Source organism: Podospora pseudocomata, chromosome 3 (genome assembly GCF_035222375.1).
Source record: "Podospora pseudocomata strain CBS 415.72m chromosome 3, whole genome shotgun sequence".
NCBI lineage: Eukaryota > Fungi > Ascomycota > Sordariomycetes > Sordariales > Podosporaceae > Podospora > Podospora pseudocomata.
In genome coordinates this window covers 2,959,165-2,985,529 of record NC_085887.1, presented here as the reverse complement: position 1 = coordinate 2,985,529, position 26,365 = coordinate 2,959,165, and the positions used below count along the sequence as shown (strand labels likewise).

The 26,365-nt window shown below is 53.4% G+C and overlaps 11 protein-coding genes across 11 annotated transcripts; 7 read left to right on the top strand and 4 right to left on the bottom strand.

The window, feature by feature from the left end:
- Positions 1–271: 271 nt before the first annotated feature.
- QC762_308410 (uncharacterized protein) lies at positions 272–451 on the top strand (the record flags this gene model as incomplete). Its single annotated transcript, XM_062889134.1, has 1 exon — positions 272–451. The coding sequence occupies one exon, from the start codon at positions 272–274 to the stop codon at positions 449–451; it is 180 nt and encodes a 59-aa protein (XP_062745084.1).
- Positions 452–862: 411 nt separating this feature from the next.
- Positions 863–1,669, top strand: QC762_308400 (uncharacterized protein; the record flags this gene model as incomplete). Its single annotated transcript, XM_062889133.1, has 1 exon — positions 863–1,669. The coding sequence occupies one exon, from the start codon at positions 863–865 to the stop codon at positions 1,667–1,669; it is 807 nt and encodes a 268-aa protein (XP_062745083.1).
- Positions 1,670–1,751: 82 nt separating this feature from the next.
- Positions 1,752–3,659, bottom strand: DEG1 (pseudouridine synthase deg1; the record flags this gene model as incomplete). Its single annotated transcript, XM_062889132.1, has 1 exon — positions 1,752–3,659. The coding sequence occupies one exon, from the start codon at positions 3,657–3,659 to the stop codon at positions 1,752–1,754; it is 1,908 nt and encodes a 635-aa protein (XP_062745082.1).
- A 190-nt stretch (positions 3,660–3,849) lies between these two features.
- Positions 3,850–5,030, top strand: QC762_308380 (uncharacterized protein). The gene is made up of 3 exons (XM_062889131.1): positions 3,850–3,996; positions 4,060–4,285; positions 4,347–5,030. Exons 1-3 carry the CDS (start codon positions 3,929–3,931, stop codon positions 4,623–4,625), a joined length of 573 nt encoding a protein of 190 aa, XP_062745081.1. The 5' UTR covers positions 3,850–3,928; the 3' UTR covers positions 4,626–5,030.
- On the bottom strand, positions 3,959–5,612 carry QC762_308370 (uncharacterized protein). The gene is made up of 2 exons (XM_062889130.1): positions 5,105–5,612; positions 3,959–5,034 (listed from the first exon to the last, which is right to left on the bottom strand). Exons 1-2 carry the CDS (start codon positions 5,240–5,242, stop codon positions 4,675–4,677), a joined length of 498 nt encoding a protein of 165 aa, XP_062745080.1. The 5' UTR covers positions 5,243–5,612; the 3' UTR covers positions 3,959–4,674.
- Positions 5,613–5,663: 51 nt separating this feature from the next.
- On the top strand, positions 5,664–8,907 carry PRS5_2 (ribose-phosphate pyrophosphokinase). Its single transcript, XM_062889129.1, has 5 exons — positions 5,664–6,509; positions 6,533–7,377; positions 7,507–7,536; positions 7,682–7,863; positions 7,918–8,907. The coding sequence occupies exons 2-5, from the start codon at positions 6,657–6,659 to the stop codon at positions 8,299–8,301; spliced, it is 1,317 nt and encodes a 438-aa protein (XP_062745079.1). The 5' UTR covers positions 5,664–6,509; positions 6,533–6,656; the 3' UTR covers positions 8,302–8,907.
- Positions 8,908–9,399: 492 nt separating this feature from the next.
- Positions 9,400–12,671, top strand: QC762_308350 (uncharacterized protein). Its single transcript, XM_062889128.1, has 4 exons — positions 9,400–11,222; positions 11,281–11,484; positions 11,615–11,772; positions 11,825–12,671. Exons 1-4 carry the CDS (start codon positions 10,647–10,649, stop codon positions 12,555–12,557), a joined length of 1,671 nt encoding a protein of 556 aa, XP_062745078.1. The 5' UTR covers positions 9,400–10,646; the 3' UTR covers positions 12,558–12,671.
- Positions 12,672–13,253: 582 nt separating this feature from the next.
- On the top strand, positions 13,254–14,527 carry QC762_308345 (uncharacterized protein; the record flags this gene model as incomplete). Its single annotated transcript, XM_062889127.1, has 2 exons — positions 13,254–13,586; positions 13,647–14,527. The coding sequence occupies exons 1-2, from the start codon at positions 13,436–13,438 to the stop codon at positions 14,525–14,527; spliced, it is 1,032 nt and encodes a 343-aa protein (XP_062745077.1). The 5' UTR covers positions 13,254–13,435.
- Positions 14,528–15,139: 612 nt separating this feature from the next.
- Positions 15,140–17,610, bottom strand: QC762_308340 (uncharacterized protein; the record flags this gene model as incomplete). The annotated part of the gene is made up of 3 exons (XM_062889126.1): positions 15,140–15,392; positions 15,454–17,331; positions 17,384–17,610. 3 exons carry the CDS (start codon positions 17,608–17,610, stop codon positions 15,140–15,142), a joined length of 2,358 nt encoding a protein of 785 aa, XP_062745076.1.
- A 2,196-nt stretch (positions 17,611–19,806) lies between these two features.
- On the bottom strand, positions 19,807–22,078 carry QC762_308330 (uncharacterized protein; the record flags this gene model as incomplete). The annotated part of the gene is made up of 2 exons (XM_062889125.1): positions 21,541–22,078; positions 19,807–21,456 (listed from the first exon to the last, which is right to left on the bottom strand). Exons 1-2 carry the CDS (start codon positions 21,832–21,834, stop codon positions 19,807–19,809), a joined length of 1,944 nt encoding a protein of 647 aa, XP_062745075.1. The 5' UTR covers positions 21,835–22,078.
- Positions 22,079–22,253: 175 nt separating this feature from the next.
- Positions 22,254–25,630, top strand: QC762_308320 (uncharacterized protein; the record flags this gene model as incomplete). Its single annotated transcript, XM_062889124.1, has 6 exons — positions 22,254–22,378; positions 22,424–23,252; positions 23,304–23,567; positions 23,619–23,807; positions 24,021–25,426; positions 25,483–25,630. The coding sequence occupies exons 2-6, from the start codon at positions 22,839–22,841 to the stop codon at positions 25,628–25,630; spliced, it is 2,421 nt and encodes an 806-aa protein (XP_062745074.1). The 5' UTR covers positions 22,254–22,378; positions 22,424–22,838.
- Positions 25,631–26,365: the final 735 nt, after the last annotated feature.

The window sequence follows — 26,365 nt, the reverse complement described above, 5'->3', positions numbered from 1 at the left end:
TTGGTGGGTGGGTGGTGATGGCTTCAAGATTCCTCACTCTCAACTAGCCCGGATAGCTCTTATGGATTACGATCCATTCTGCAACCCTTCAAAACTACTGCAAAAAATACAGAACGCATCTCCTGACTGTAGAGAATTGATTGAGAGGTGAGAACAGTCTCAAAACAAAAAACAAAAAAGTTGCAAAAAATCGGAGTCGACATCCCCACCTCTCCGCTCCATCTCACATTCCCCCCACGATCGGGATCCAGCCTGCCATCGGACGGTGAAGATGCCTCTGCAGAGTGAAGCCTCCCTCAAGTATCATCTTCATTGCTTAGGGCCACGGCGCAGCATCGCAGGTTACCCGTGCGAGTGGGTGGCCACCGCAAGATTCACGCTGGGCGCCACGGGGGAAGTTCTCATGGATATGAGATTGGAGTCGGGAGAAGATTTTCAGGCGTCTCCTTAACCAATATGACCATTACAGCCGTTAGTTTGCACATTTGACGTAATATATAAACCACTGGTTGGGCACGGGTGCAAGTGGGCCTGCAGCTTTGGGTGCGCATAAGGCCAGGGTTAGGGGCAGTATCGGTGCGGATAGTGCGATAAGCATCACGGATGCAGCTAGTGGACTTGGGCGCGCTGAGCTCCAAGTTAGCATCCATAGAGGTTCATTGGCCACACCATCTGGCGAAGGCGACTGAGGAGGATACAGCGAAAGACATGGCCCAAGAAAGGACGCAGCGGTGACAGCGACATTCTGTCATTCATACAACAATCATTACAAAGAAACCGAGGCGTTGCCCACTACGCGCCAGCACTTGGCGCATCGCACCATTTCCAGGTCCAGTACGGCATTGAGGGCATCACCAGCAACATGTTGACAACAGCCCCCCACCTCTACCTCCGCCGCCCCTCCCCAACAACCGCCGAATTCACAGTCACCACCTGCCCACCCCTGACCCTCCCCCTCCGCCTCTGCCTCCTCGCCATCTCCCTCCTCCGCGTCGCCATCTTCACCGCAGCCACGACGACAATCTACTCCCGCTTCTTCCACGATCCCTCCCGTCCCCCACCACCAATCCCAATATCGCTGCCTGACCTCCTCTACCAAGGCGACATCCTCCTCCTCGCCTCCCACCTCCTCCAAACCCTCCACTCCTCGCCACCCGGCCAATTCCTCGCCTCCATCACCGCCCCCCTCTCCAACTCTGCCCTGGCAGTCATCGCCTCAGTGATCACCTACTTCACCCTCTGCACCCAGCTCCACACCACCGAGTCCCTTCTTGTTCTCCGGGGGCTGGGCATCCAGACTTCGACCAGTTCGTCATCGTTTAGTAGCCCGATTCCAAACACGTCGGATGTGAGTAATAGGTGGAGGGGGTGGAAGTGGTGGTTTTGGGGGACGACGCCGACAAAGACAAGGTTTATTCCTACGGAAAAGATACGGGATGTGTTGATCAATGAGGCGTTTAGGGGGTTTGAGGTTAGGTATTATCTTATTGTTATTGTCGAGGGGGAGGAGGATGTTGTTGTTGTTTTTCCTAAGCTGTTGCCAGGGAGGAGGATTGTCGAGGAGGTATGGAGGGGGGTGAGGGGGTGTTTGTATGAGGGTGATCCGAATCATCAGAGTTTAGGGGGAAGTTGGGGGCAGACGGCGACGTTGGGGAGGAAGGATAGTTGATAAGACAAAGTGATAATTGGATAGCGAAGCAAGCGAGAACGGAACTTTTTGATTGTTTAATTTTTTTTTATTACTTGAGATTTCACACTGACTTCTCACCACCAGCCGCCGCCGCCTTGTCAGCGGCTTTGTTGGCTTTGATCACCGACCTCCAGTTCTTGGTATTCGCCATATCCTCCGAGTCCTTGAACCCCTTCGACTGCGCCCACTTGTGGTTAATCTCCACCGGCGTCGGCATCAACTCCTTCTTCATCACGGGCACATACACCCCCGACGACCTCGTCATATTCCCCCCCTTATACACCCTCTGCAAATTTTCTTTTCCGTTCTTCTTCGGCGCCGTCTCCTCCTTCCCCAGCTTCCTCGTCAAATCCGCCCTCGTCGCCACCTGCTGCAGCAACAACCCACTCAACAGCTCATCCATCTTCCTCTCATGCCAATACTCCCACAACTGATCCACCAACCCGTTACTCCCCATCAAATTCCCCGGCTGGTCCTCCCCAAGCCAAACCCAGTCCACCCCATCATCCTCGAACTTGATCTCCCCTTTGAAATCAGGATCATGCATAAAAGCCCTCTCATCCTCACCCCGACTCAACACCTTCCTCTCCCCCTCACCCGTGACAATCTCTGGCCTTTTGGGAAACACACAATCCCACAACACCAACGGCACCTCCTCGGCCATGATATACCCCGGCTTCCTCCCATTCCTCTCCACATCCAACAGCTCCCTCACAACCTCCGGCCTTTCCAACCCCTGCCCAACATTAAAAACAATCGCAACCATATGCCTAATCTGATGCCACAAAAACGCCGACCCCCTCACATGGAAATAATAAACCTTCCCCTTCTTCTCTCCCCCCCAAAAATTCACCCCCCCCAAATCCTGCCCCTCGACCTCTTCAATATCACACTCAAAAATCCTCCTCTGAAAGCTGGTTATCTGCTTCCCACCATCAACCTTGCAAAAATTCCTAAAATCGTGCAACCCCTCAAAGTACTTTGCCGCTTTTTTCATAGCCGCAATGTCAAGCCACCCTGACTTCTCCCCTGGAGCAAGAAGAGTAGGTGCCATGGAGGGGTTGGTAAAGAAATATCTATACTGCCTCTCGTAACAACTAAACCTGGCCGAGAACCCCTCCGGCAGCGTCGGCGCCCAGGCGAGAATCTTGATGTCAGGAGGCAAAAGACGGTTGAGGACCTTGGGGTAGTTGATTTCATCCACAATATCCTCCCACTCTTTTTGGGGTTTTCGCTGTTGCTTCTTTCCTGGCAGCTGGGGGGTGTTGTTTTGCTCTGGTGTCCCCTCCATCACTACATCTTCCTCCGCTGGTTGTTCCGGTTTAGATGGGGGTCTATTCGACCTCACCCGAATGGAAATCACCTGCCCAAATGCACTCACCCCCCTGTCCGTCCGTCCACATTTGCTGTACTCGAACGGCGCAAAGTCGATTTTGGACGGGTCGGCCGGGGTGATGAGACAGCCTTTGACAAGCGCTTTCCAGAGCTCTTCCTCAATGGAGGGGACGTTGCTGTAGCCCGAGTGCTCGAAGCCGCCGTAGTTTTTCCCCAGGTAGGAGAGCTTGAGGGCGATGAGGCGGGTGCTGTAGCGGGAGGGGTCGATGCCGGTGGGCTTTTTCTTTTGTTTCTTTTTGGGGGGTTCGCCTTCTTCTGTTGTTATTGTTGGCGTTGCTGCTGCTGGGGGCTGGAGTACTGGTGTGGGTTGTTGTGGTGGTTGGGACTGAGTTTTAAGCTGAGCTTCCAGTTCCTTGACTCGCTCCAGGAGCCGTTCTTTGGTCCAGTCTTGGTAGTCCATTGTCTTTTTGGCTTCAATATTTTGATTCGATGGGGATTGTGGTGAGTTCGGTAAGTGAGTCGTAATGTGAGATGAAGAAGGACGAGTGGCGGTTGTGATACCAAAAGTCACCGCTCGCTTGTGCGCCTGCGCTGGTCCTTGAATAGTCCTCCGCAAGGCCCGGAAAGAGTTCATAGGCTCATAAAACGAGGCTCAACTGTGACTCTTCTCTCACTTAAAACGACGACCTTATGCAGGGCTCAAATGTTCAGATCCCCCATGGCCCAATGAGTTGACCCCTCTAAAAATATTGTGGGCCTATGCTTGGCATGACTTATCGATAAAGCCCCGATTGATAACCAGTTGATAACGTTCAGCAACCCCCAAACACCTGTGGCGCGCTATATGACCTTTGGGAACCGCTTCAATCATCTCAGCTGGTCTCATCATGTCACTGACATACAATGGAAGAACAAACCATCACCATCCTTCTGCTGGGAGATGAGAAATGCGGCAAAACCACATTTTTATCGTCTGTACTCTATCTTTGCCTACAATAATTGTCCTGGTATCCAGCTGCTGACACTTCCAATAGACGGATCAGCCAGGGCCGTCCAAATCTCCGAGGCAATGTTCCAATCACCATGCTGAGGGATATGGACCAACCCTTTGTGTTTGATATCCGATCCCGAAAAGGACAGTACCGCTTCGAGTTCTTCGATACATCCAGCCCTGAAAGCTGGAAACTGCTCCGACCAGACCTCGTAATCATCTGCTATGACATCAGCCAGCGGTTGAGCCTCATCAACCTCCAGCGAGTCGTAGGTCCACCGCCCAATCCACTGGCTCTGATATTATCGTTTCTGACAAGTTGTTGTACAGTGGGTAAAGGAGGTGCGGGCGACATTCAACCATGATCGTCTGCCGATGCTCGTGTTGGGTTTAAAGAGGGACTTGCGCTCCGAAAATGATCCAAATGGAATCATATATCCGCAAGAAGCATATGCTCGCGCCCAAGAAATGCGCGCAGACAAATACATGGAATGTTCTGCTGTAACAGGCGAGCTTCTCCCCGAGGTATTTGACGACATATGTAGTACAGCTCTCAAGTCGACGTCGGAGGAGGGCGGACAGAGCGAAGGGGGGTGCGCCATCATGTAACAATCCTCAAACACACTGGCGCGACGCAGTGCGTGCTGTTCGTCAAAATCTATGCGCCGTTGGCAGTCTCAACAGACTGAACTGCGTCTCCATCCTCAGCGCCTTCCTCGCCTTCTTCTTCTTCTTCTTCAGGCTCGGGGTCATCTTGTCCAAGGACCTCGATAACGAGATCAACGAGTTGCTGCTGCTCCTCTTCCGTGTACCGGTCCTCGAGCGACTCGACAATTATAGCCAAAACTGGGATGTTGGTAGGTCGCACGTCGAAAATGGCGAGACCTTCGGCCTTCGTGATGTCGGGAAACTTCTCCGCCAGCTTCTCGCAGAGCAATTCGAGGGTGGCTTGGCTGTAGTGCTGTTTCTCCTTTTGATCGTGCAGCGGGTATGGCTTCGTCTCCAAATACTCGAGAACCTAGAACTAAGTGTAAGTCACTGTGACTAATGTCCAGGGTAACAATTAGCCAAGACTAAGAAAAACTCACCTCCTTGCTGAGCCGGAAGGCATCTTCGGGCATCCGTCTCTTAGGCTGGCTACTGTTGTTCCTCTTGCGTATATCGGTGAGGTGCTGATACACCTCGTAGTTGGTGAGCACGGCCGACTGGGCCTCTAGGATCTTCATGGCGGCTTTCTGTTGAGCTTGCGATGGCTTGAGTGAAAGGAAGCCGACGACCAGGAGATGGATGTTGCAATCGGATAGATGTTGCGGTGGATGATATTCCTAGCTCCGGTGTTCACGGTACCGATGCAGGGATCTTGAAGCACACTACCCGGATGAAGTCGAGGCTGTCAAGTCAACCAAGCAAGGACAAGCAAATTATGATCAAGGTTGGTTACGACCGACAGGAGCAGCTGTCTATCAAAGTCTCATTACTTTCTACCCCGCAAGAGCATTGATGCAGAAAACAGTCTGGCCGGTGACGACCGCTGCATGGAGGTATCAGAATCTCACAGAAAAAAAGTTTGAAATGGTGAGGCTGCCATGAGAAGGCTCTCACCCAAGCAGCACATGTTTCTGCCACAGTGTGAGAACTTGCCCCTCCATGCAAGCCAGTGCTGCAGTGCACGTCCCCATTGAAAGGCTTCTGTCCAATCAGCGTACGACTAAACCTGCAGCTTTTTGAAGAGGAAAAAATAAATATCGCATCATTCTTGACCAGCACGACCCCAGCAGGGCCGGCGGGCAGGTACCTGGTACCTCATCCGACCGAAGGCGACGTCAATGGATGAGGCGAGAACCTTGAATCACTCACACAGCCGTGAAGCCGCAAAAACTTTTCAGTGTTTGATTTCCTAGCCTCTAGCCTGCCTGCCCCGCGGTGAAAGCCAGTTCCAGGTCCCACTCAAAGCCCACCCTGCTGCTACTGTTTCTCTTCCAACGACAATTCTCAACTGCATCCATCCATCTGGCCCCCCATTTACACGCCTCGCCATGACTCCCCTGTGATGACCTCCCGTCTTCCTCTCTTCTCTTCTTCTTTTCTGTCACCTCTTCCTGTCTGCAGTAGACTCTCTCCGCTCTTGGTGGCACTCTATTCACTGTAGGCTTCCCTTCAGCGAGCCTAACCCGCCTACCCTCGGCATTCTTTGTTGAACAAGCCCCCAGATCCTGGCATCAAAACTTCTTCGGGCAACACGAGGACCCTTGAAGGCTTTGGAGAGTTTGACCCTTCAGAAGCTTATCATTTGCCGGTCCTTTGCCAGCATAACCACATCTGCAAAAGACTTTTACACCGCCCATTGTCTTCTGCTTCTCTCCGGCAGCGATCAGTCGTCATCATCGACTTGCACCTGCAGCTGCCGAAAAACTTCGCTTCCCTGCCGGTCATCGGATCCGTTCGGTTGTCGAGCTTTTGGTCTTGTACCTCCCGCCGCTAAACCGCTTTCTTGGCCTTTCCTCACATATTAGAGGGGCCCCTCCCACATCTCGCCAACTCCCAACTTTTCGTTGTCGGCCGTCTCCCGACACCGGTCACTCGTCGGCGATTTCGTCGGATCACGTCGCTCCCCTTATACAAGCCAATTGAGCCGTCATCATGGTCCGCAACATCGTGGTTCTCGGCGGAAACTCGCACCCGGCCCTGGTCGACAGCGTCTGTAATGCGCTCAGCTTGCCACCATGCAATCGCATCCTGACCAAGTTCTCTTCGGGGGAAAGCCGCTGCGAGATCCAGGACTCGGTTCGAGGCAAGGATGTGTACATCATTCAGACGGGCTTCGGGGGCAACGGCAGCAGGCTCAATGATCATTTCATGGATCTGTGCATCATGATCTCTGCCTGCAAGACAGGTTCGGCGCGTAGGGTCACGGCTGTCCTGCCCTTGTTTCCCTACTCGAGACAGCCAGATCTCCCATACAACAAGGCCGGTGCGCCTCTGTTCAAGGCTGGGTCGGAGAGCGGAAAGAAGGACTATACCTTCGACAGTGTCCCCGCTACGCCAGCCCCCGGTATTCCAAAGACTGCCGGTCTCACCAATGGCACTGATATCACGAGCAAACTGCTCAAAACCTCCCTAACCAACGGGAACGGTGTCCAGTCCCCCATCAAACAAAACGGCGATGGCTATTTCCCTGCGAATGGAGTCAACGGCACCACCACCCCAAGCCCCGTCACACGGACTGGGGCCTACACGACGCACGATTATGAGAACCTCTCGCACATTGGCGCATTCCAAGCGAAGCCTGGCTATAAGCAGTGGGTTGCGCAGGCTGGCACGTTGGTCGCGAACCTCTTGAACTGTGCTGGTGCTGATCATGGTACGCATATCTTTGATGTTTGCGTCCAGTCTTGCTACTCGACAACCGGCCCAATGGCCTGGTTTTTGAATCGACTTGATCGGTTTATTTGTTGCGATTGTGGATAACAAGCTAACCTGTCTCCCACAGTCATCACCATGGATTTGCACGACCCTCAAGGTACGTGTAACTTGGAGGTTTACCCCTTTTCGTCGGTTGCATGCCAAGAACTGCGACTCTGTGTGAAGGCCCGGAGTTCTGGGCCACGTTTTTCTCCTCCATCCAGCCGTGTTACGTAGGGGAGGGTATTGACTTTTTGAAACAGTGCAGGGATTCTTTGACGTGCCTGTCGACAACTTGTACGGAAGGCCTCTCCTCAAGCGGTACATCCAGCAGCACATCCCCAACTACAAGGATGCCGTGATCATTTCCCCCGACGCAGGCGGCGCGAAGCGCGCAACAGCGATTGCTGACAGCATGGGCGTTGATTTCGCCCTCATCCACAAGGTATTATCCTCTTGTAGCTGCCAGGAGCGCTCCGTCCTTAACGATTCAAAACAGGAACGCCGCCCTACTAAGATCACGGACCGGCAAAACGCAAGCATGATGTTGGTGGGTGATGTGCGGGACCGCATCTGCATTCTCGTCGACGACCTTCTCGATACGGGCAACACCATTACACGCGCTGCCAAGCTCTGCAAAAAGGAGGGTGCGACCAAGATCTACGCCCTTCTGACCCACGGCGTCTTCAGCGGTGACGCTATCAACCGCGTACAGGCATCGGCCATCGACAAGGTGGTTGTGACCAACTCGGTGCCTCAGGACAAGCACAAGGCGCTTCTTGGACCCAAGCTGGATGTTCTGGATATCTCGCCCATCTTTGCCGAGGCGATCCGGCGCGTCCACCATGGTGAATCCATCAGCGTCCTGTTTAATCACGACTAAATGCATAACAATTGGGGGGTAACCAAAAAGCATCATATTACATCATGGGACTGGCGTTTTCTCTATCTGTCCATATTTTTTTCCTTCTTTTCTTTCTCTTTATTCCCTGGACAGTATACACCAAAAAGACTATTTGCATTGGCGGCTCTCTGTAGGATGTGTCCATCGAGACCATCCGTACATGCGCGCAAAGCGACCCTCTCTGCCGTGTCCACGGGGCGGTAATACCTGGCGTTTGGGTGGAGGTGGTTGATCCGGGGATTCCGGGGTAGAAACTGGCACTCTCCTTGCAAGACCTGAAAACATGGGGCGGTTGCGTGTGCTTTTCTGATTAGAGGTCCTGAAGAAAAGGGCAGGTTTAGGGGGGTCGTGATCGTAACGACAAAGGTCGGTTTTGCTGATATTGCAATAAACAACAAAAACGAGTGGATTGGATTGTCAGTTGGGTGATCCCTGATTGCCGCTATGGGTAACCAGCAATTCAAGCTCGTCGTCCCGTCATGGGACAAAGCCAAGTAAAAATACGGTGAGGTTTGTTCCATCTATACGTAACAATCACAGACAGTTTATAAATGAGAATTGATATATTACCTGATGTAACTCAAATTAGTGTTGGCGTTGCTGCTTGCTGGCCCTCTTGACCGTGAAAGTAGGATGCGGTGAGCTTTTATACAGGCCTTTTGGTGAGATGGTGACTCGAAGTAGACCTGGAGAGATTCCTCCGTACTCGGGTCACAGGATCCAGACTTTTTGACAGGCCCTACTGCTGCAGCGAGCAAGCGTCCTCGTCTTACATTGGACAACGAGGCCATGCACCCAGAGCTGCTACTACGCACCACCAAGAGCATCAAGACCTGTTTCTCTGTGCTGGCACGATAGCGCCGGTCCTCGGACACCGCCTACTCGCGCTCACAGTAGCACGATGCAAGGCACCTGAAAGATGGTGGTGCACAAGCTTAGTGCCGGCATGTCAGATGGGAAGGGAAGCATATATCGTGTGTTTGGTGGTGGAAGGTTGGACGAGAAACACAAACACAGGGCGAGGGCGAGTGCGAGGACGAGGTCGAAAACACAGCCCATTTTGTAACATGGAGGAATTACCGCATTTGCATGACGTGTGAAGATGGGGAAATCCGGGATGGTGAAGGGAAACGGAAGTTTTCTCATTAGTGTTTCGAAGAGGCTTGGTGGGTATCTCGGCATCGTTATCCAGGGCGCATCAGATGTCGGAGCCGATCATTGGGGGGTCAGCTGGACCGTGCCGGCCGGCTTGGCGGGCGAACGACATGTCTTGGAATGACGAAAGCTGCCCCTCTGCATTCGCTCAGAGTTTTTCTTGCATCGTGATGGGAAATTCGGTCAGAGGGATGAGGAAGGGAGATTGAAATTGCTTCCCATGGAAAAGACACCACGGGGTTTGGTAACTCAGCGGGCACAAATCATGCGTTGTGCTATTAGGAGAATTAAACTTTCTTTGATCCTCACTAACGTAGGCGATGTCCGGGGATTTTAATGCCTGTCCGAAACTGGACTTCCCGTCTGTCAACTGCACACGACTTTCCATGCCTTGCTGATCAGAGTCACACATTTTTTTAACCCAACCCTCGAGCATCACCTTGCGCCTCTCTCGAATATTCTCCCTAGCAGCCCACACCTACCCTCACATGCAATTTCTGGTCAGACCCTACAGGCATACCATCCAAACTTGACAAGGACCCTGCTTACTGCACACCACTGCCCCTAAAGACCTGCCACTACGTAACCGCCGAACTTCGCACGAGTTCGGTCTTCTCATCCAAAAGGAAAGCCGCCAATTGCCAGCCATAGGAGTCGGACCAAGGCCGCGGCAAGCCAGGATTTTCCATCCATCTTTCTGCAGAGAAAACCTCCGCTAGTGTCATCCGCAAAAGGTGGTGAAATCGAGATCGCAGGATCCGCACTCGAGAGATACTACACTCACACACACAGCACCCACACACACACAGCACACACACACGACCCTCTCGATAGGGCCACCTCCGTTTGCCGCTTTCCGGGAAGTGACGGGGGCCTAGGAGCAACCAAGCATTAACGGTCCTTCCTTTACACTATTACCTTGGGAGCCTTTTTTTCTTCTAGTTTTTCACTACCCTGTCAATTTATATAAGACCCCGGCCACCCACCCAACCACCACTTACACACCCCACCATGATGCCCATCACCCTAATGATAGGGAACCTCTTCGAGACTGTCTTGTTTCTCACGGCTCTCGTCAACATCTCGGACGCGTGCGACCAGCTGATTGCTATGGTCGGAGGCCAAGGCATTTTGGCAGTCGGATTGGTTCTCGAACGAGTGTTCTTAGCATGGCCGTCCCAAGAGTGGCCGGTGGTTCCCCCGGCCCTGCAGGGTTCATGAGCAACAGCAGCAGCTCACCGTCGTCATGGCCACAGCCTACACAACCTACACAACCACCACCACCACCACCACCACCACCACCAGCTTCACCACCACCAGCTTCACAACCACAACACATACAACTACCACAACAAAATATCAGTCATTTGTCTGTTCATACCCAAAATGTTAACGTCAACACCACCTCCCCGCGATCTCCTCATCAGCTACAGCAACGGCCACCACTCCCGCGCATGGGGAGCATAGGGTATGAATCACCAGACGAGTTTGAGCCTCCCAATTACAACCCTGCTCCGGGTCAAGGGGGGTTTTCATCATATTATCGGAATCGCCACCCCGGGAGGAGTGGTACGTCCACACCGGCCACCATACATACCCATGCACCGTACTTGGAGTTTTCGACGCCGGACTCCCTGGAGGGGATGATGAACCGGGCAGGAAATAATGCCAAGTATGGGAATGGGAAAGTGAGCATCAAAGACCGGATTTGCTGTGTGCAGTGGAATTGGTTTACCATGACCATGGTAGGTCGCCTTTTCTTGATCAACAGTTCGATGTAGGATGAAGCTGATAATGTTATAGGCGACAGGCGGAGTAGCCAATGTTCTTCACTCGATACCCTACGAATCGCGCTGGCTGACCGGCATCGGGCTTGCTTTTTACTTTCTCAACATTTGTTTGTTCATAATGAACTGTGTATTAATCTCGTTGCGGTTTCATTGGCGGCCGGGAAGCTTTGTCGAGTCGTTCACGGACCAGATGGAGTCGTTGTTTATTTCTTCCCTTGTAAGTAGCATAATTTTCTATTGCGAGCCAGCCCCTGAGTGGCTGTGTAACACACCATTTCTTTCTCCTTCCTGAATAAGTCGTGGAACATACCCTCCATGGACCGGATCTGAAGGCTAATATGGAGTAGATTGTATCACTAGCGACGATTCTCATCACCACGGCCCAGTATGGTATTCCTCACGTTGGTGACTGGCTTCTCTCTTTGTTGGAGGCGCTGTTTTGGGTTTACGTGGGGTTAAGCACGCTATCTTCTGCGGGCCTTTATCTCACTCTTTGGTCCACTCAGTATGTGTCACCTTGTCGACCTCTGTTGGCTTCATACTAACTTTGGTATCAGAGTCTTTCCAATCCACACCATGACTCCGGTCTGGGTCTTCCCCGCCTACCCTCTCTTGCTGACCGCCCCTATGGCCGCGAACCTCATCTCTGCCGCCACCCAATCCGGCCGCATTGACCTGTTAAACCCTATTGCTATCTCCTTAGCCAGCTTGACCACTCAGGGCACCGGCTTCCTAATCGCCTTTATGATCTCGGCCTCCTTCCTCTACCGCCTCATGACTCAAAAACTTCCCCGTGACCATCAACGTCCCGGTGTCTTCATCAGTATCGGTCCGTCAGGTTTCACCGCGGCAGGTCTTGTCTCCCTCGGTGGCCTAGCATCCGATATTTTCCCCTCCGACCACACCCTCTCAGCGGATATACTCAAAGTCATGGCATACATGACTGGCCTTTGGCTCTGGGGGTTGAGCATCTGGTTCTTCTTGGTGTCTGTGGGTTCCCTTTGGAAATATCTCCGTCCGGAGAAGAAGGAGAACTTCAAGTTCCAGATGACGTGGTTCAGCTTTGTATTTCCTAACACTGCGCTGGTCACGGCGACGGAGGCGATTGGGATACAGCTGGGGGCTGAAGGGTTGAAGGTCTTTGGGTGTGTGCTGGCAGCGGGGATTGTAATTGTTTGGTGCTTGGTGGTGGGGAGGATGGTGGACTGTTTGTGGAAGCGGGAGTTGCTTTGGCCCAAGGAGGGGGAGGGGAGGAGGAACCGGCAGGAACAGGGTCAGGAAACGGATTAGAGAGGCCGTTTGCTTAATGTTTCTGGCGGTTCTGGGGGGATGGGGAGGGAGAGGGTTGGGAGTGTGAGTTCGATCTTCTCGGTCGGGTCAAATGGAAGGGAGAGAGGAGGGAGTAATGGGTCGGTTCTGTCGGTTGGGTCGGAGAGGGGGAGTGTTAGGGGGATTAGATGGGCGAGGGAGCAGAGGGTAGAGAGGGAGGGAAGGATGGGGAGGGTTTATCAGGGGATGAAGGGTTGATATAGCCAAGGAAGACACTAAAAGGTGGATAATGGGTTTCTTTTAATTTCCTTCTGCTTGGTTTCACGCATGGCATGGCTTTGGGGCATAAACTTATAGGTTGGCTGCACATAGCGTGGAGTTTGGGTTGTTTTTGTTTGGTGTGCTGTATGATATACGATTGCATCGGCATTGAGTCAGTGTTTAGTTTTGTTTATACAGGAGCATGTTGGGAAGTTGATGGGATAGTGTCCTTGATATTAGTTTTGATTAATACTAGACCATGATTACAGTATCATACTTGGAAACGAGGGCTACGATTGGGAACTGGAAACTGTAAGTACAATGTTGAGACGTTGAAGCTATCCTCAAAGCCAAAAAGGGGCAACCCTTCCTTCCGGCAGGCAACTCAACTACTGATAAGATAAGGATTTCCCAGCTGCCACTGTGCATGCACCACAAGGCTGAAAGCGAACAGCTCAGCACAATGACCACCAACCCACCAACCAACCAAACCTCCACCGCGCCACGTCTTGCTTGCACACCGGGCGACGTCACATCAATTTTCTCTGAGCTTTCCAGGCGCAACGTTTTGTTCTTCCTCATTTACTACCGACCACCAGTCATTATTCATTTCACAACAACAAAAGAGAGAGAGAAACATGACGCAACTCACCCCCGAAGAAGAAGCCGCCTCGGCGCGCGCAGCCCACCAGGCGGCGCTGAGGAAGGCGAAGCGCGAGGCGAAGATCAGGGCGGGGGCCGAGTCGAGGTTGAATAAGATTACCGGTTTGGGGGGTGGTGTGCAGAGGGGTATGTTGCGTTCTTTTTATTCTCTGATGATGATGATGTGGTGGTAGCTAACGAGTGTAGTGGACCCTCCGAGCACAACCGCACCTCCCTCCACCATCAGTGATGCCACTACTACATCCGCCATCCCTGCTGCCGCTTCTGTTACTGCCTCCGTCCACGATGCCGACCCAGAAGAAGTCGACATCTCCACCTCGGAACACTTCTATCGACCGGCGAGTACGAACCGTATCCCCCCCGTTGAGTCGGACATCGACGAGCAGGCGCTAAGGCAGATGATGCTTGGACTTGACGGACCGGGCGTCACACCACCCCCCATGGGAATGGGGATGGGAGGGGGGAAGAAAATGGAGGAGGACCCGATGATGGCGATGATGATGCAGATGCTTGGAGGCGGTGGCGCTGCCCCCGGTGGTGGTGGCGCTCCTCCGCAAAACCCGTTGGCTGGTCTTGCTGGCATGGGCGGTGGGTTTCCTGGTATGCCTGGTATGGAACAGCCACCCCAGCAACAACAGCCGCCCTCAAAAATCCCAGGTCTCTTCAAAATCTTGCATACGCTTATCGCCCTTTCGCTGGGGCTGTACCTGCTGCTCAGCACACCCTTCACTGGCTCAAAGCTCGACCGTGACAAGTCGGTCTTGGCGGATTCAGGCGCGGCAGTGTTCCAGTCAGAAGCGGAGAGCCAGGCCAAGAGGAACTTTGCCTGGGGGTTTGCCACTGCGGAGATTTTGCTGTTTACGACGAGGTTTATTTTGGAGAGTCAGGCTGGGATTAGGGGGGGGCAGAGCTCTGGGATCTTGGGCGGGTTGATGAATTTCCTGCCGCCGCCGTGGAAGGGACGGGTCGAGATGGGGGTTAGGTATGCCAAGGTTGTGGGTAGGGTGAGGGGGGACGTGCTTTTGGTTGTTTTTGTTTTGGGGGTGGGGAGTTGGTTGAGGGGTTAGGAGGGGGGGTGGGGGATGGGAAAAGTGTATGATAGGGGGGTGGTGTTGATGAGTTTGGGTTGGTATGAAAGTATGAATAATAATTGTTTGAGAGACGAGGAGTGTGATTACAAGTATACGATAAGACTATGCTCAATCCAAAACAAGGCGTGTGAATATATACGTTGTTGTTGGTAAATTTATATATATGTAAGGCTTTTTTGAACAAAATTTAGACATACAATAGTATAGTCTCTTTCCCATCTTTTCCTCCCATCTCCAAAAAGTAAACCTCCACCTTGGTCTAAAAAAGAACTTGATTTCCCATTCCCTCTCTACTACAAACAGATATAGCCAACAGCAAAATAAAAGTTCTAAGCCAGCAAAAACACGCCCCTTTTTACACCAGTTCAAAAACCAACCCTAATAAACTCGCATTGATGCTTTGGATGAGAGAGAGAAAAACGACGTGACACCGATGATAATATGCCAGAAACAGGAACAAACCGTAGGTGAGTAACCTGCTGAAACGGAGAAAATGTTTGCATATCAAATGAGGAGCAGTCCCAGCCTTTGTTGGAGAGCAAGAATGCGAAAAACATGAACCCAAAATCATCATATCTTCTTTTTTTCTTACACCTTGTCACGCAGACCCCACGATGGCTTCAAGGTCTGAGCCAGGGCGTCTGGGGTGAAGATCTGGTCGCCGGGCAGCTTGCTGATGCGGCCCGCGCCGTTCTTGATGGCTTGGGCGTGCACATTCGACAAGCCGCTGCGGTTGCTGCGGATGGAGCCGGCGTCGCTGCGGGCGTCGTTGTCGTTGACGAACTTGCGGGGAGGCGCAAAGTCGAGACCGGTAAAGGTGCTAGATTTGCGGAGGGTGTGACTGGACGAGCTGTTAGTGATTGTTTTCGGGGGAAAATGCAAGTAGGGATCATCAAACTTACGGGCTGGGGAGAACGGGGAGCTCATCAAAGGCGTTCACCAAGGGCGAGTGCACTGGGACCTTCCTCTCATACGGCCGGCGCTCGCCAGCTGGGCTCTGGGATCTGCCACGGGCACGCGAGGCAAAGTTCTCGGGAGGAGCGAAGTCGGCCGCGTTCAGGATGGCAAACGAGTCGTCTTTCATCATGGAGGGGGTTGGGAGGGTGGTGAGATCCATCGGGGGAGGAACGGGCGTTCTGTTGCCACCGTTACCACCGTTACCACCGAAACGGCCACCGGACATGGTGGAACCGGCACGGGGACGGCCGTAGGCGTTCGACATGCTGGATCCCGGGCGGGAGGGACCGCCGATCTGGTTGGAAACGGAAGACCCAGGTCTGGGAGGACCGCGGAGGCCGGGCGGGCCGGGCGGTCCTCTCGGACCGGGACCTCTTGGACCACCAGGACCTCTGGGACCGGGGAATCTCTGTCCGGATGGGGGCGGTGTCATGGCACGGCGAGAAACAGGCTGGGCATACGGCATGATGAAAGAGTTCGAGGCAGGATCAAAGTAAGGAGCATCCGCGGCGTAGTCATCGTAGTACCCTCCGTTCTGTGGCCCGGGCGGCCCAGGGCGCTTTTGCTGGTGCTGGGCTGGGATGTTCTGGGGCATGGGTGGCATCGGTGGTCTGTCAGCAGCGGAATCCTCAAAGTACTCCTTGTAGAAAGATCTGATGCGGTTGGCTCTGTACTCTGGGTCCTCGGATTCCGTGATCTCGTCTGGCGGCAGAGGACGGAAACCAACAGAAAGACGACGGTTGTCGCCCATCGGGACGCCCAAGCCATTCGCAGCCCCCTCCTGCTGGTCATACAGATGTGACGTCCTCTGCATATTACGGCCTCTGGGCTCGTCCGCATCAAGTTGGTTCTCCTTGCGGCCCTCGGGCGAGGGTGACCGGGGCATCCTGGGCATATCGGTGAAGTCGAAGTCGTGGAACTCAGCGCGTTCAGGCTCGATCACAGCAGGCGCTTGGGCGGGCTGCCCGCGTTGCGCTTTGCTCTCGAGTTCGCTGTTGACCGTCGAAGTGGAGGTCCTGACTGAGGCCTGAGCGGGCTCGCCGTGCATGAGTCCCAGACCAACATGAGTGGGCTCGGTGGGAGTGTCAATTTCTTGAGCCTCGGGCTTCTCGAAGGGATTAACTGGAGGAGCGAGATCAAGGCTAGAGTCGCTGGTCTTGAGAGTAGGAGAGAGAGGAGATTTCCGAGCATCCCTTTGAGCGGCAGCGGGCGGTTGTTGAAGAATGGGCGCATCCGTTGCAACACCAATGTCTTGCTCTTCCCACCCTTGCGAGTTGACCGGCTTGTTGGGTGGCTGAGGAAGGGGTGACTGTGGTGGGCGCATATGGCTCGGCGATGGGGGGAAAAGGGGCGAGTTGGGCGGCATGCTGCCGAGGCGTGGAGGACTCCTTGTCTGAGGGGGGGAAAGCGGGCCATCCTGGCGACTGGCAGAGCGACTAGCAGCGCGAGTGTACACCGAGGCGGCGTCTCCGTTCTTGTGCGCGAACGATCTTATCGAACCAGCATCGCTACGGCTGTACGGGTCATCGTTTGCCTTGAGAGTGCGGGCCAGAGAGTTGAGGGAATCCCGAGATTGGCCAACATCCGGGAGAAGATAGGGGCTGGAAAGGTTCATGTCCATTGACATTTGCTGGCGCTTTTGACGGTTGAAGCGCGACGGGTCGGCACTGTTAGCCACACCGGCGCCGTTCTTCTTCGCAAAATCGGCGCCCAACCCAAAATCCAGGGACTTGTGGGGATCATGCATATCCTCCTCCCTGTTCTTTTTGACCGTCCTCCGGTGAAGGTAAATCAAAACACCAATCGCTCCAACCAAGGGAATGCTAGAGAGTGTTAGCACAACACTCTAGCGCGCATACCCAGCATCCTACTTACCATACTCCAAGAACAATTGGCAAGGTCATGGAAGACGAGCCAACCGGCTTCTGGCAAAGTCGCGGATCCGGGCAGTCGGTCTCCTCGGCTCTCGCAGCCAAAACGGCGCGAGGGAACTTGATTCCAGAAACTGGCGTCGGCATCTCCACGGCGAGGCCGCGCTTCTCCAGTCCCGGGACCCTAGGCCCCATGGGATAAAGCTGTCCATCTAAAAATCCTCCCTCCATCTTGACAACCCAAGTATTCCTCCCTTCCTAGACAATTTCCAAATCCAGAATGGTCGGATAGCGCAGTGAAAAGGGCTGGTTGATAGGGCAACAGAAGATGGTATCTGCGTTAGAAATGGCGTGAGGTGGTGAAAGACGTCAATGCTAGCTTGCGCAGAAAGATGTTGTCATAACATTCGTGTCGGGATCGAGATGACAAGAAATTGGTCGTGAATATTTCCTCCCTTTCTAATTTTACCGAAAAAAGCCGTTATCCAGTTTCTGGTCGACGTCGACGTGGGATGTGTTGTCTGGGAAAAGTCGCGCGACAGGGCAAGGGTTCACTTTTGGCGCAAGGTATCAACAGGCAGTCAAACAGGCGCAAAGGGCTCTAAAAATCTATCCGAAGCTCGTCAAGAATTCGTGAGGGCGCAAAACAATTTGAATAAAAGAGCGGTGTCGGCGGCGAGTAAGGAAGGTATCGTCGTCGGCGTGGGGAGTCAAAAGGCAAGACGGGAAAAGAATGGCGCGCCTGCTAGAGGCAAGACGGTTTGAAAAAGTAAAAGGAGCGTGGTGACCGTCTGGCCGTGGGGGGAAGGAGGAGCAGAGCAGGAGGTTCTGTCCGGGCGGGTGAGGTGGTGCAAAAGAGCGGAAAGGGAGAGGTTTCCCAAGAGTGAGGTGATTAGGATTAGAATTTACGACTGGGAGCGAACGTGGACGGAGAGCAGAAGGGGGTTGAGCTTCTCGCCGCCAAGGTCGGGCCCTGAAGAGACGAAGCAACGGTACGAACAGGCCTCTGGTCTGCCAGCTCAGCTTGCCTGCTTGGTCCCCAAATCTCCGTGAAGGGGGGTTTCCTGGGGACTGTCGCTGTCGTGGGCACTCGCGAGAGCGGCGGGCGAATAGAAATTGCTAATTTCGTCTTAATCAAAAGGGGGGACGGCGCCTGGGTTCACGACGGTGAAATTCCAACAGGGATGTCAAGTGGACCGCTGGGCCTTCTAGACCAATGGCAGCGTTGCAGGCCCGTGCTAATGCAGGAACGGAGCACCCACCCAGATGGCGCTAATTTCGCCAGACTCCCCACTCAACGACCGTCTGTCACCGCCTGGAATCGGACAGGTACCGGGGCTGATAAACCACTGTGGAACGGTACTTTGCCGAGATGAAAGCCCGTCACGCCAGTGTCAGCGATCCCTGAATTCAGGGGAACGGCTCTCCCCGGTGGTCACCTCCGTAAACACTGGCACCGTGATACCGGCCGGTAAGGTGCGGTAGTGGGGGTCGAACGGTCAACCTGCATGAGGATGGCTTCGGCAGGAAGAATTTTTTTTTCGCCTGCTTCATCGTGGCCTTGGTTCTCATCAATTGCTGGCCCGTTGACTAGCTGCATATGCAGAACCAGAAGAAGCTTATCGTAAATGTGTCCGTCTTCCTGAGACACGCCTGACCGAATACGGCCAGATGAACGCGCTCGAGTCATGACCCGGAGAGGGACGAAAGGGTAATCAAGGAAACCAAAACATAAAACAACCAGCACAAAAGAAGCTTTATGCGCCGCATGCAGTTGTATTCATGATCTGCATATCCGGGCTCTGCCGCCTGGTGGCCTGGCCCACGGTATCTGAGATGTGCGTGATGTAAATGCGGGTGAAAACAATCTACAGTTTTGGTTGGTCTTGGTTCGTCCGGTCTTCTTAGAGGTATTCTATGAATAGAGAGTGTTCGATATTGGCTTCTAAGTGCCTTCTTTTTCAGCCTTGAGGGGTTGTAGGAAATCTACAATCTTCCGCTCAGCAGGGGATGTGGTCTTGAACACAACTAAATCTCCATTGCCAAGTGGTGCTACCCATTCTCAATCTTCATCGTCCTCCGCCAAATTGTGTAACCTCCAGAGAGACTGTAAAAAAAAGAAAGAAAAAAAGAAACACGGGGTTCTGTCTCAGCTGAAGCTCTGATGACTTGCATTGGCTCCCTTTAACGGGCGCCACAGACTTGGACGCCCACCTCTCCATCCAGTGAGATCATTATTTGTAGGCCTCTCACTCACCTCCCTTCCTTGCGTCGGAAGGATAAACCGATAAACCGCAGGCGCTTGTCCCGCTCGAGCGCTGCATATGTCGGGAGCAAACCTCCGATTTGTTATGTCTTAGGCCCTCTCGGACCGATTTCCCTATGCCGCCGCTCGGTTCTCGCGTTCCCAAACCACAAGCTGTCTTATCAAGTCGACGTCTTGTAAAAGTCGGGAGCGTACTCCAGCAGCCAGTTCTTCTCGACCTTGGTGATATCTCTGATATAAGTCTTGTCGCCGGTTTCCATCACCTCGTGAAAGATGACCCAGTCAGCCTTGCGGTTGAACATGATCGAGCTCGGGTGAGCATGAAGGACCGTTGTCCCAGACACGTTTTTGAAAGATCCATCTGGCTGCATTCTCGCTGCGTGGGCGAAGTAGCCCGAGGTCAAGCAGCGTCGAATCTGTTCTGCTTTGTTGATGGAGGCCGAGCCAGCAGCGGTCGAGGATGTGGAACCGCTCGCAAGCGATTCATCGACTACGACTCCAAATCGCTCTAGAGAACGTTTGAGCTGGGCTCGAATGCTAACTGCTCGCGACATTGCCTTGAAATTCAACATGTTTTCGTGGCAGAAACGTGCCTCCTTGCGGCCATTGGTCACAAAGGCCTGGTATACATTCAGGAGGGTTAGATGGTCTCCTTCCTCGGTTGAGAACTTCCGCTTCGCGCTCTCCGTCTTCTTCTTCTCGCCATCATGCTGGATCCATATCGTCCCACCAACGCTTGTCATGGCGGCAATCGTCAATATCTCGCTCAAGCAGCCAAAAGAGGGTGCCGAGAGGAGGGTCTTGCTCATCATGGGTTCCACTGCCAACTCTGCCATCCTCAGGCCCAAGGGTTTTGTCAGTTTGGAGTATTCATCCAGCGCCCCAAGCGAGTAGAGCAGTTCAAGTGCCCTGACCATCAGTTCTGCTGGGGGCGGTGTGATGAAGTCAAACCGAAGGACATTGTCTATCCCCAGCGCTTTGAGCTGGAGGACGAAAGGAGCCAGGTTCGAGCGTTGAATTTCGGGCACGTTGGCGTCAGGCAAAGCTTGGTAAGCTTCATCGGTGTAGAGTCTGTAGCACTTTCCAGGTTTGGTTCGGCCTGCACGCCCTGACCTTTGAGCAGCGGATGCCTTCGAGACTGGCGTGGCTGTCAGACTCTCGATGCCAGTTTGAGGGTTGTAGGCGCGCAGCTTGACGAACCCAGAATCGACTACGTAGACGATTCCGTCAATCGTCACAGATGCCTCGGAAATGTTGGTAGAGAAGATAACCTTCCTGAAGTTCTCTGTGGTCTCCTCGAAAATGTAATTTTGCTGCTCTGTCGATAGACCAGCATACATTGGTAGGGGCAGGAGGGAATCGGATCCTGGAGGGAGCTGAGCTGATCGCTCTGCAACAGCCTGGACAGCTTTTTCGATCTCGTCTCTTCCCGTCAGGAACACGAGAATGTCGCCTTTTGGCTCGTTAGCGTGAATGTCAAAGACGGTTGAAACAGCCTTCTCGAGGTAATCCTCGGCTGGTTGCTCCAGGTACAAGATGTCGATGGGGTAGGTTCTGCCCTCGAGGCTGATGATGGAGGCAACCTTTGCGGCATCTTTGTCGTCTCTTGGTGCTTCTTCGTTGGACTCCGAAAAGAAGTCTCGAAAGTCTTCGGCTTGGAGCGTGGCGCTGCTGATGATAATCCTGAGCTCAGGTCTCTTCCTGCGAACTTTTTTGAGTAACCCGAGGAGGATATCAGAACTGATGGATCGCTCATGGGCCTCATCGACCATGACGACCGAGTATCGAGACAAGAGAGGGTCGACCAGTGCCTCCCTAATAATAAGGCCATCAGTCATGAACTTGATCCGGGTAGCCGCCGAGGTGAGGTCCTCAAAGCGAATGGAGAAACCAACTTCCTTGCCCACCTCACAACCAACCTCTTCTGCAACTCTCATGGCAACGGTGGTTGCTGCAACACGCCGAGGCTGTGTCACTCCGATAATCTTGCCATCAGCACACCATCCTGCCTGCTCGAGAAATTGGGGGATCTGAGTACTTTTGCCTGAGCCGGTTTGACCCACGACGATAGTGACAGGGGAAGTTTCAATCAGGTACAAGAGGGCTTCTCGATGCTTGGCAATAGGCAACAGGGCTGCCGGCTTGTACAAGGCGGGAATAAAAGACGCTCCAAGATCAAAGTCGGCCATTGTGAGAATGGTGGTCGATGATTGTTGTCTTAGGTTGTCAAGAAAAAGAGAGGTTGAGAGGAGTGCCCTAGAGAATGCAAGACTGCAGACGCCTATAAATGCAGACAAGAAACCGCCACGGTCAAACACCTATTGTCGTCCTCACCGGTCCTCAAAGAAACACCACGCAGTTTATCCGAGCCAGAGTTGAGGACGCAGGCTTTGGATTACACCAAGATGCAGAGTAATAAGGAGGGCGCTTAATCTGGACCAGACCAATCAGCTTCGACCATCAAAGTGGTGAAGTGCAAAGAGAGTTGTGGCTGCTCCGATCTTAGTGTGGCGTTGCGGGCTGTGGGGGCCCAACCCAGCCACATCCCGCCAGAGGGGTTCCGTCGCTTCTACATTTCTCTCGAGGGGTGACGCACCCATTCCCAGTCCTTCTCTTCCATCCGTCTCCCGTCTCCCGTCTCCAGTCTCCAGTCTCAGCAAGAGCGGTGCATCGCGACTGCTGCCGCAGAGTTTTCATGATCGTGCCCGGCCTCTGTGAGAATTATTTCTAGCGCTTTACTGCTTGTTGCTCTTCAGCTCAGGTTGCTCCCTGCGTTCGAGTTCATTGGCGACATTGTAGGGCGCGCCCACTGAACCTACTGCTGTTTTTCCCGGAGCACCCAACAGTGGCTGTGGATATTGTCGCCTGGCTCCTATCGCCAGTATCTATCTCCTCGGCGCTCTCCAGCAGGTGTTTTCGCTTCCAAGTCGTATTTTTTTCTTTTCTGTCTTTCACCGGCATTTCGCGGCGCGCACGTCTTTTAATCTTTTGCAAGCAATCAGCTGGGTCATCACTGCGTGAAGACCCCGCTGTCCTTTCTTGAGTAAAGAAAAAGCGTCGCTTTGGTGCCTGACCCAGCCTATTCCACCTCTATTGTGGCTGGTTCGACGGCGTTTTCTGGCTGCATTTCGACCGCCCAAGGAACGATCTATTGCGAGTGCCATGCCAACCTGATAAGATACTACTAGTCATCATGGGCAGGGATAAGAAGAAGAAGGGCGCTGTTGCGACGGCTCCCACCGGAACTCATGCCAAGAGCAGGCATAAGAAAGATCGCAAAGGAAATCCTGTGGATTGGGCGGCCCCTCTGCCCCCAGGTTTGGTTGCTATTCCTGACAAGCCACAGCTCAGCAAGAAGTACAAGACATGGTACGAGGCCGTCGAGAACAAGAACAAAAAGAAGAGGCTCGAATTCGAGGTAACTGGATCACGCGGCTCGCTCGCTCGCTCGCTGTCTCGCATCGTCCTGGACACTAACCAAGAACAGTTCACCCAAAACCGACAACCTCCCCCGGGCATGGAATTTGTTCCTATTGGGAACCCCGCCCTGACGACTCTCTGTAAGGAGCTGTCTCGAGAGCGCGATGCTATGATCTTCATCGTGACGGTTTGTCAATAACACAAGCTTCCCACGTTTCCAGTTCTGACGAATCTCTAGTCCATGAATGGTGTATTCTCGGCAGCCTTAAGCTTTCACCTCAACCGTGTGGGCCACCACTTCCGGGAGTCAATTGTGGAAGAAGCTCGCAAAACTCTTGGGGATGATCAGCTGGTTGGTACCAGTACTCAGCTGGGCCTTCCTGAACCCATCCCGGAGAGACAAGAAGACATCACCAAGCAAGCTGACGCAGCTATAAGAGATCTGTTTCCGCGCATTCCTCATACCGACCGCCAGATGATTCTGGATCATGCGTTTAACAAGGTAGGTACATTACCATTGCTGGCTCAACAACCCAAACTCACTCCTAGACAGTCGAGGGTCGCACAGGGCAAAGACTCTATTCCGGTTGGCCTTGCTGCCGACATAACCTTGTCACGCCGAGTTCAGCTCGCTGTATTGGCCCATATCCGCCATAACCATACTCGGTATGATAAGCTGCTCAAAGAGACATCTTGGGTCAATGCGAGAAAAGCCGTCGAGTCCCTCTGCCTCGACTACCTCGTCAAGTGGCGAGGAGATGAGGAGACAGGACGAGACCAGCTCGATGAGATTCTGTACGAGGTCATCGTGATCTCCGATTCTGAGAGCGACGATGAGGATGATGATGAAGATGACGACGAGGATGATTCGTCTGATACCTCGGTGGCGGACGATGAAGACCAAGCGGAGGCGAACTGGGTGCCTCCCTCCATCCGAGCTGCGCAATTACGACAGAACCAAACTGCCGCCCACCCTGCGGTTCGACAGGTTGCTGAGCAGCCTCGCGGGGACTTTGGTCCCCGCGTGGCCCACCCAGAGCGCAGCGCCATCAAGAAGACTCAACAGAAAGATCGCAAAGCTGCCAAGTGGGCACAGCGCGGGTTCAGTCGCTATCAAGCGGCCCGCGACGTGGCTTGGAATGAGGCTGTGGAGCGTCAACGACGTGCACCAGAAGAATCCGTAACTTCTGCAGCTCCAATGGCCAATGGTAGGTCTGCCAGCCGTGGCCCGTTACGCCTCGAATATCCAACTCGGTTGGGATCTGATCTTTCTACAGCTCGCAGTCCACAGGAGCGGGTATATTATTCTCAAACTCCCTTCGACCTCCACAACGGGTTCCAAGAGGCTGTGAGCCGGCCTGGCTACACGGATGTAGCGCAGCGTATCTCTACTGCCACCGGTAGTCATGCTCCAGAGGCGCCACGCCCTTACAGGATTGCAGTTGAGAATGAACGTGGACCTATAGTTGGGTCTCATGCCTATCCTGACCGTCAGGGTGACCGGGCGAGTCACTATCACAGCCAGGAACCCAAAGAGCATGTTTTACAGTCGATCGAGCCTGCCTCTCCCTCACGACTCACTGCGAAGCAACATCCCTCCGCGTTTGAGTCTGCTCCGATGGGATACATGACACATCGAGCTGAAGACTCCTACAGCAGGCCCACTGAGGCGCGCGGATACCGGACACCGGGCGGTGAGGAAGGCTTCGTCAGACTACCTCCCCGGTCTGAACAGAACTGGATGCCCGGCGGACCTGCTGATTCGAGTTTGCACCGCTTAACAACATACCAGGATATTGTTCCACGCCATGATGGCGTGGCGCACCTTAGGTCAGAGGCAAGACCCATTTATGTCGAGGACAGCGGGCTAGTCCGTAGGTCGGAAGCCCGTCCCATCTACATTGAAGGCCCCTCAGCGCCTACGCCGCATCATTGGGCAGAGCGTATACGTCCACAGCCCGCCGGTCGTTCTTACACCGTCAGAGGGACTGCCGATGTTCGCCCAGCTGTTCCTATGGATACTGTGAGGCATGATAGTCGGTTTGATGAGGATAGGAATCAGCCCATGGACCGTTTGCGAGGAGATTTTATAGAGATTGTTCGCCTCTCCAACAACTTCCCAAGGCGACATGAGCTGAGCCCAATTCCGGTTGACACGGGCGAATTTGACGCACGCCCTGTGCCTGTCAATCATCCGTCCCGGCGATACGAGCGAGTTATGGCTGTCGAAAGGCCAGGCTACTTACAAGAGCATGCTGGCCGTGTTCCAGTCTATGAGCAAGCTGATTTCATCCGTCTGCCGCAGCGATCGGAGCGCCAGGAACGTGTTGTTGGGTATCAATATTACCCAGCTCGTCCAGGGTTAGTACAAACTCGATTCTACTGCCTGGTCCCAATACTGACACTACCTTACACAGTTACGACCAAGTCGCCACATATGAAGCTGACCGCCCGCATCAGCCCTATGGAACGGCTGCTCCCATGGCGTATCCTGGCGCTGAAAATCAACAGCCACGCTTTGTGCGGCGAGTCCCAAGACATGACGAAATAATCGCGATCGATTAAGTTTCCGGAGTACATTTGACTTTTTTGTTCATTATTGAGCGGCATAGCGTACATACACCCTATAGACAACACATGATTCCAGCGACAGCTGCATGAAGGGCATGGCAAGGAGCGTATGGTCACGTAAGCGTGGAGGGAGGCGTTTTGATTTCGTCAATGGCATATGGTAGAAGGCAAAGCGGGTGGTTCTGTGTAGGAGGTCTAACTACTGTTGGAGATGACTGTAACAGCATTGGGGATGGAGTCTGCATGTGCATCATGGAAGCATGGGATTCCAGACATAGGAATCCCGAGGCGTTTTTGTAGGAGGATTGTACACATTATACCCATGTACGTTTACAAGTACTTTCCAGGGTTAACTTGGCTCAAACCACTGTTTTACATGTAATCAACTGGCCGAGTGGAGGGTGTTGTGTCTGCTCAGGGTGGTTGTGTCTGATAGAAGAGAGGGTGGATGACAAACTGACAACAGGGACAATCAGATAGCCCGGCACACTTTTCCGAGCCACGGCGGACACAGATCGACCTACATGTTACTCTTTCAGACTTTTTTGTCTTTATTGCTGACTACGAGCCATATAGTTTATACGCACGAAAAGCCCACTTCAGCCCGGTTCAGTCATCAAATACGCACTGATACGCCGGGACGCAACCCCCAACGGATGGTGTGTTGATCGCCCAATCATGGATGTCGCTGCTCTGCTTACATCGGCACACACTACGTGGGTATGATTC

Coding starts and splice junctions, on each gene's coding strand:
- QC762_308380 (XM_062889131.1), top strand. CDS start 3,929: ATGGAAGAACAAACCATCACCATCCTTCTGCTGGGAGATGAGAAATGC. Junction 3,997..4,059: donor GGCAAAACCACATTTTTATC/GTCTGTACTCTA, acceptor CACTTCCAATAG/ACGGATCAGCCAGGGCCGTC. Junction 4,286..4,346: donor TCATCAACCTCCAGCGAGTC/GTAGGTCCACCG, acceptor GTTGTTGTACAG/TGGGTAAAGGAGGTGCGGGC.
- QC762_308370 (XM_062889130.1), bottom strand. CDS start 5,242: ATGAAGATCCTAGAGGCCCAGTCGGCCGTGCTCACCAACTACGAGGTG. Junction 5,035..5,104: donor CCTTCCGGCTCAGCAAGGAG/GTGAGTTTTTCT, acceptor ACTTAGTTCTAG/GTTCTCGAGTATTTGGAGAC.
- PRS5_2 (XM_062889129.1), top strand. CDS start 6,657: ATGGTCCGCAACATCGTGGTTCTCGGCGGAAACTCGCACCCGGCCCTG. Junction 7,537..7,681: donor GGATTTGCACGACCCTCAAG/GTACGTGTAACT, acceptor TTTTTGAAACAG/TGCAGGGATTCTTTGACGTG. Junction 7,864..7,917: donor ATTTCGCCCTCATCCACAAG/GTATTATCCTCT, acceptor GATTCAAAACAG/GAACGCCGCCCTACTAAGAT.
- QC762_308350 (XM_062889128.1), top strand. CDS start 10,647: ATGGCCGTCCCAAGAGTGGCCGGTGGTTCCCCCGGCCCTGCAGGGTTC. Junction 11,485..11,614: donor CGTTGTTTATTTCTTCCCTT/GTAAGTAGCATA, acceptor AATATGGAGTAG/ATTGTATCACTAGCGACGAT. Junction 11,773..11,824: donor CTCACTCTTTGGTCCACTCA/GTATGTGTCACC, acceptor CTTTGGTATCAG/AGTCTTTCCAATCCACACCA.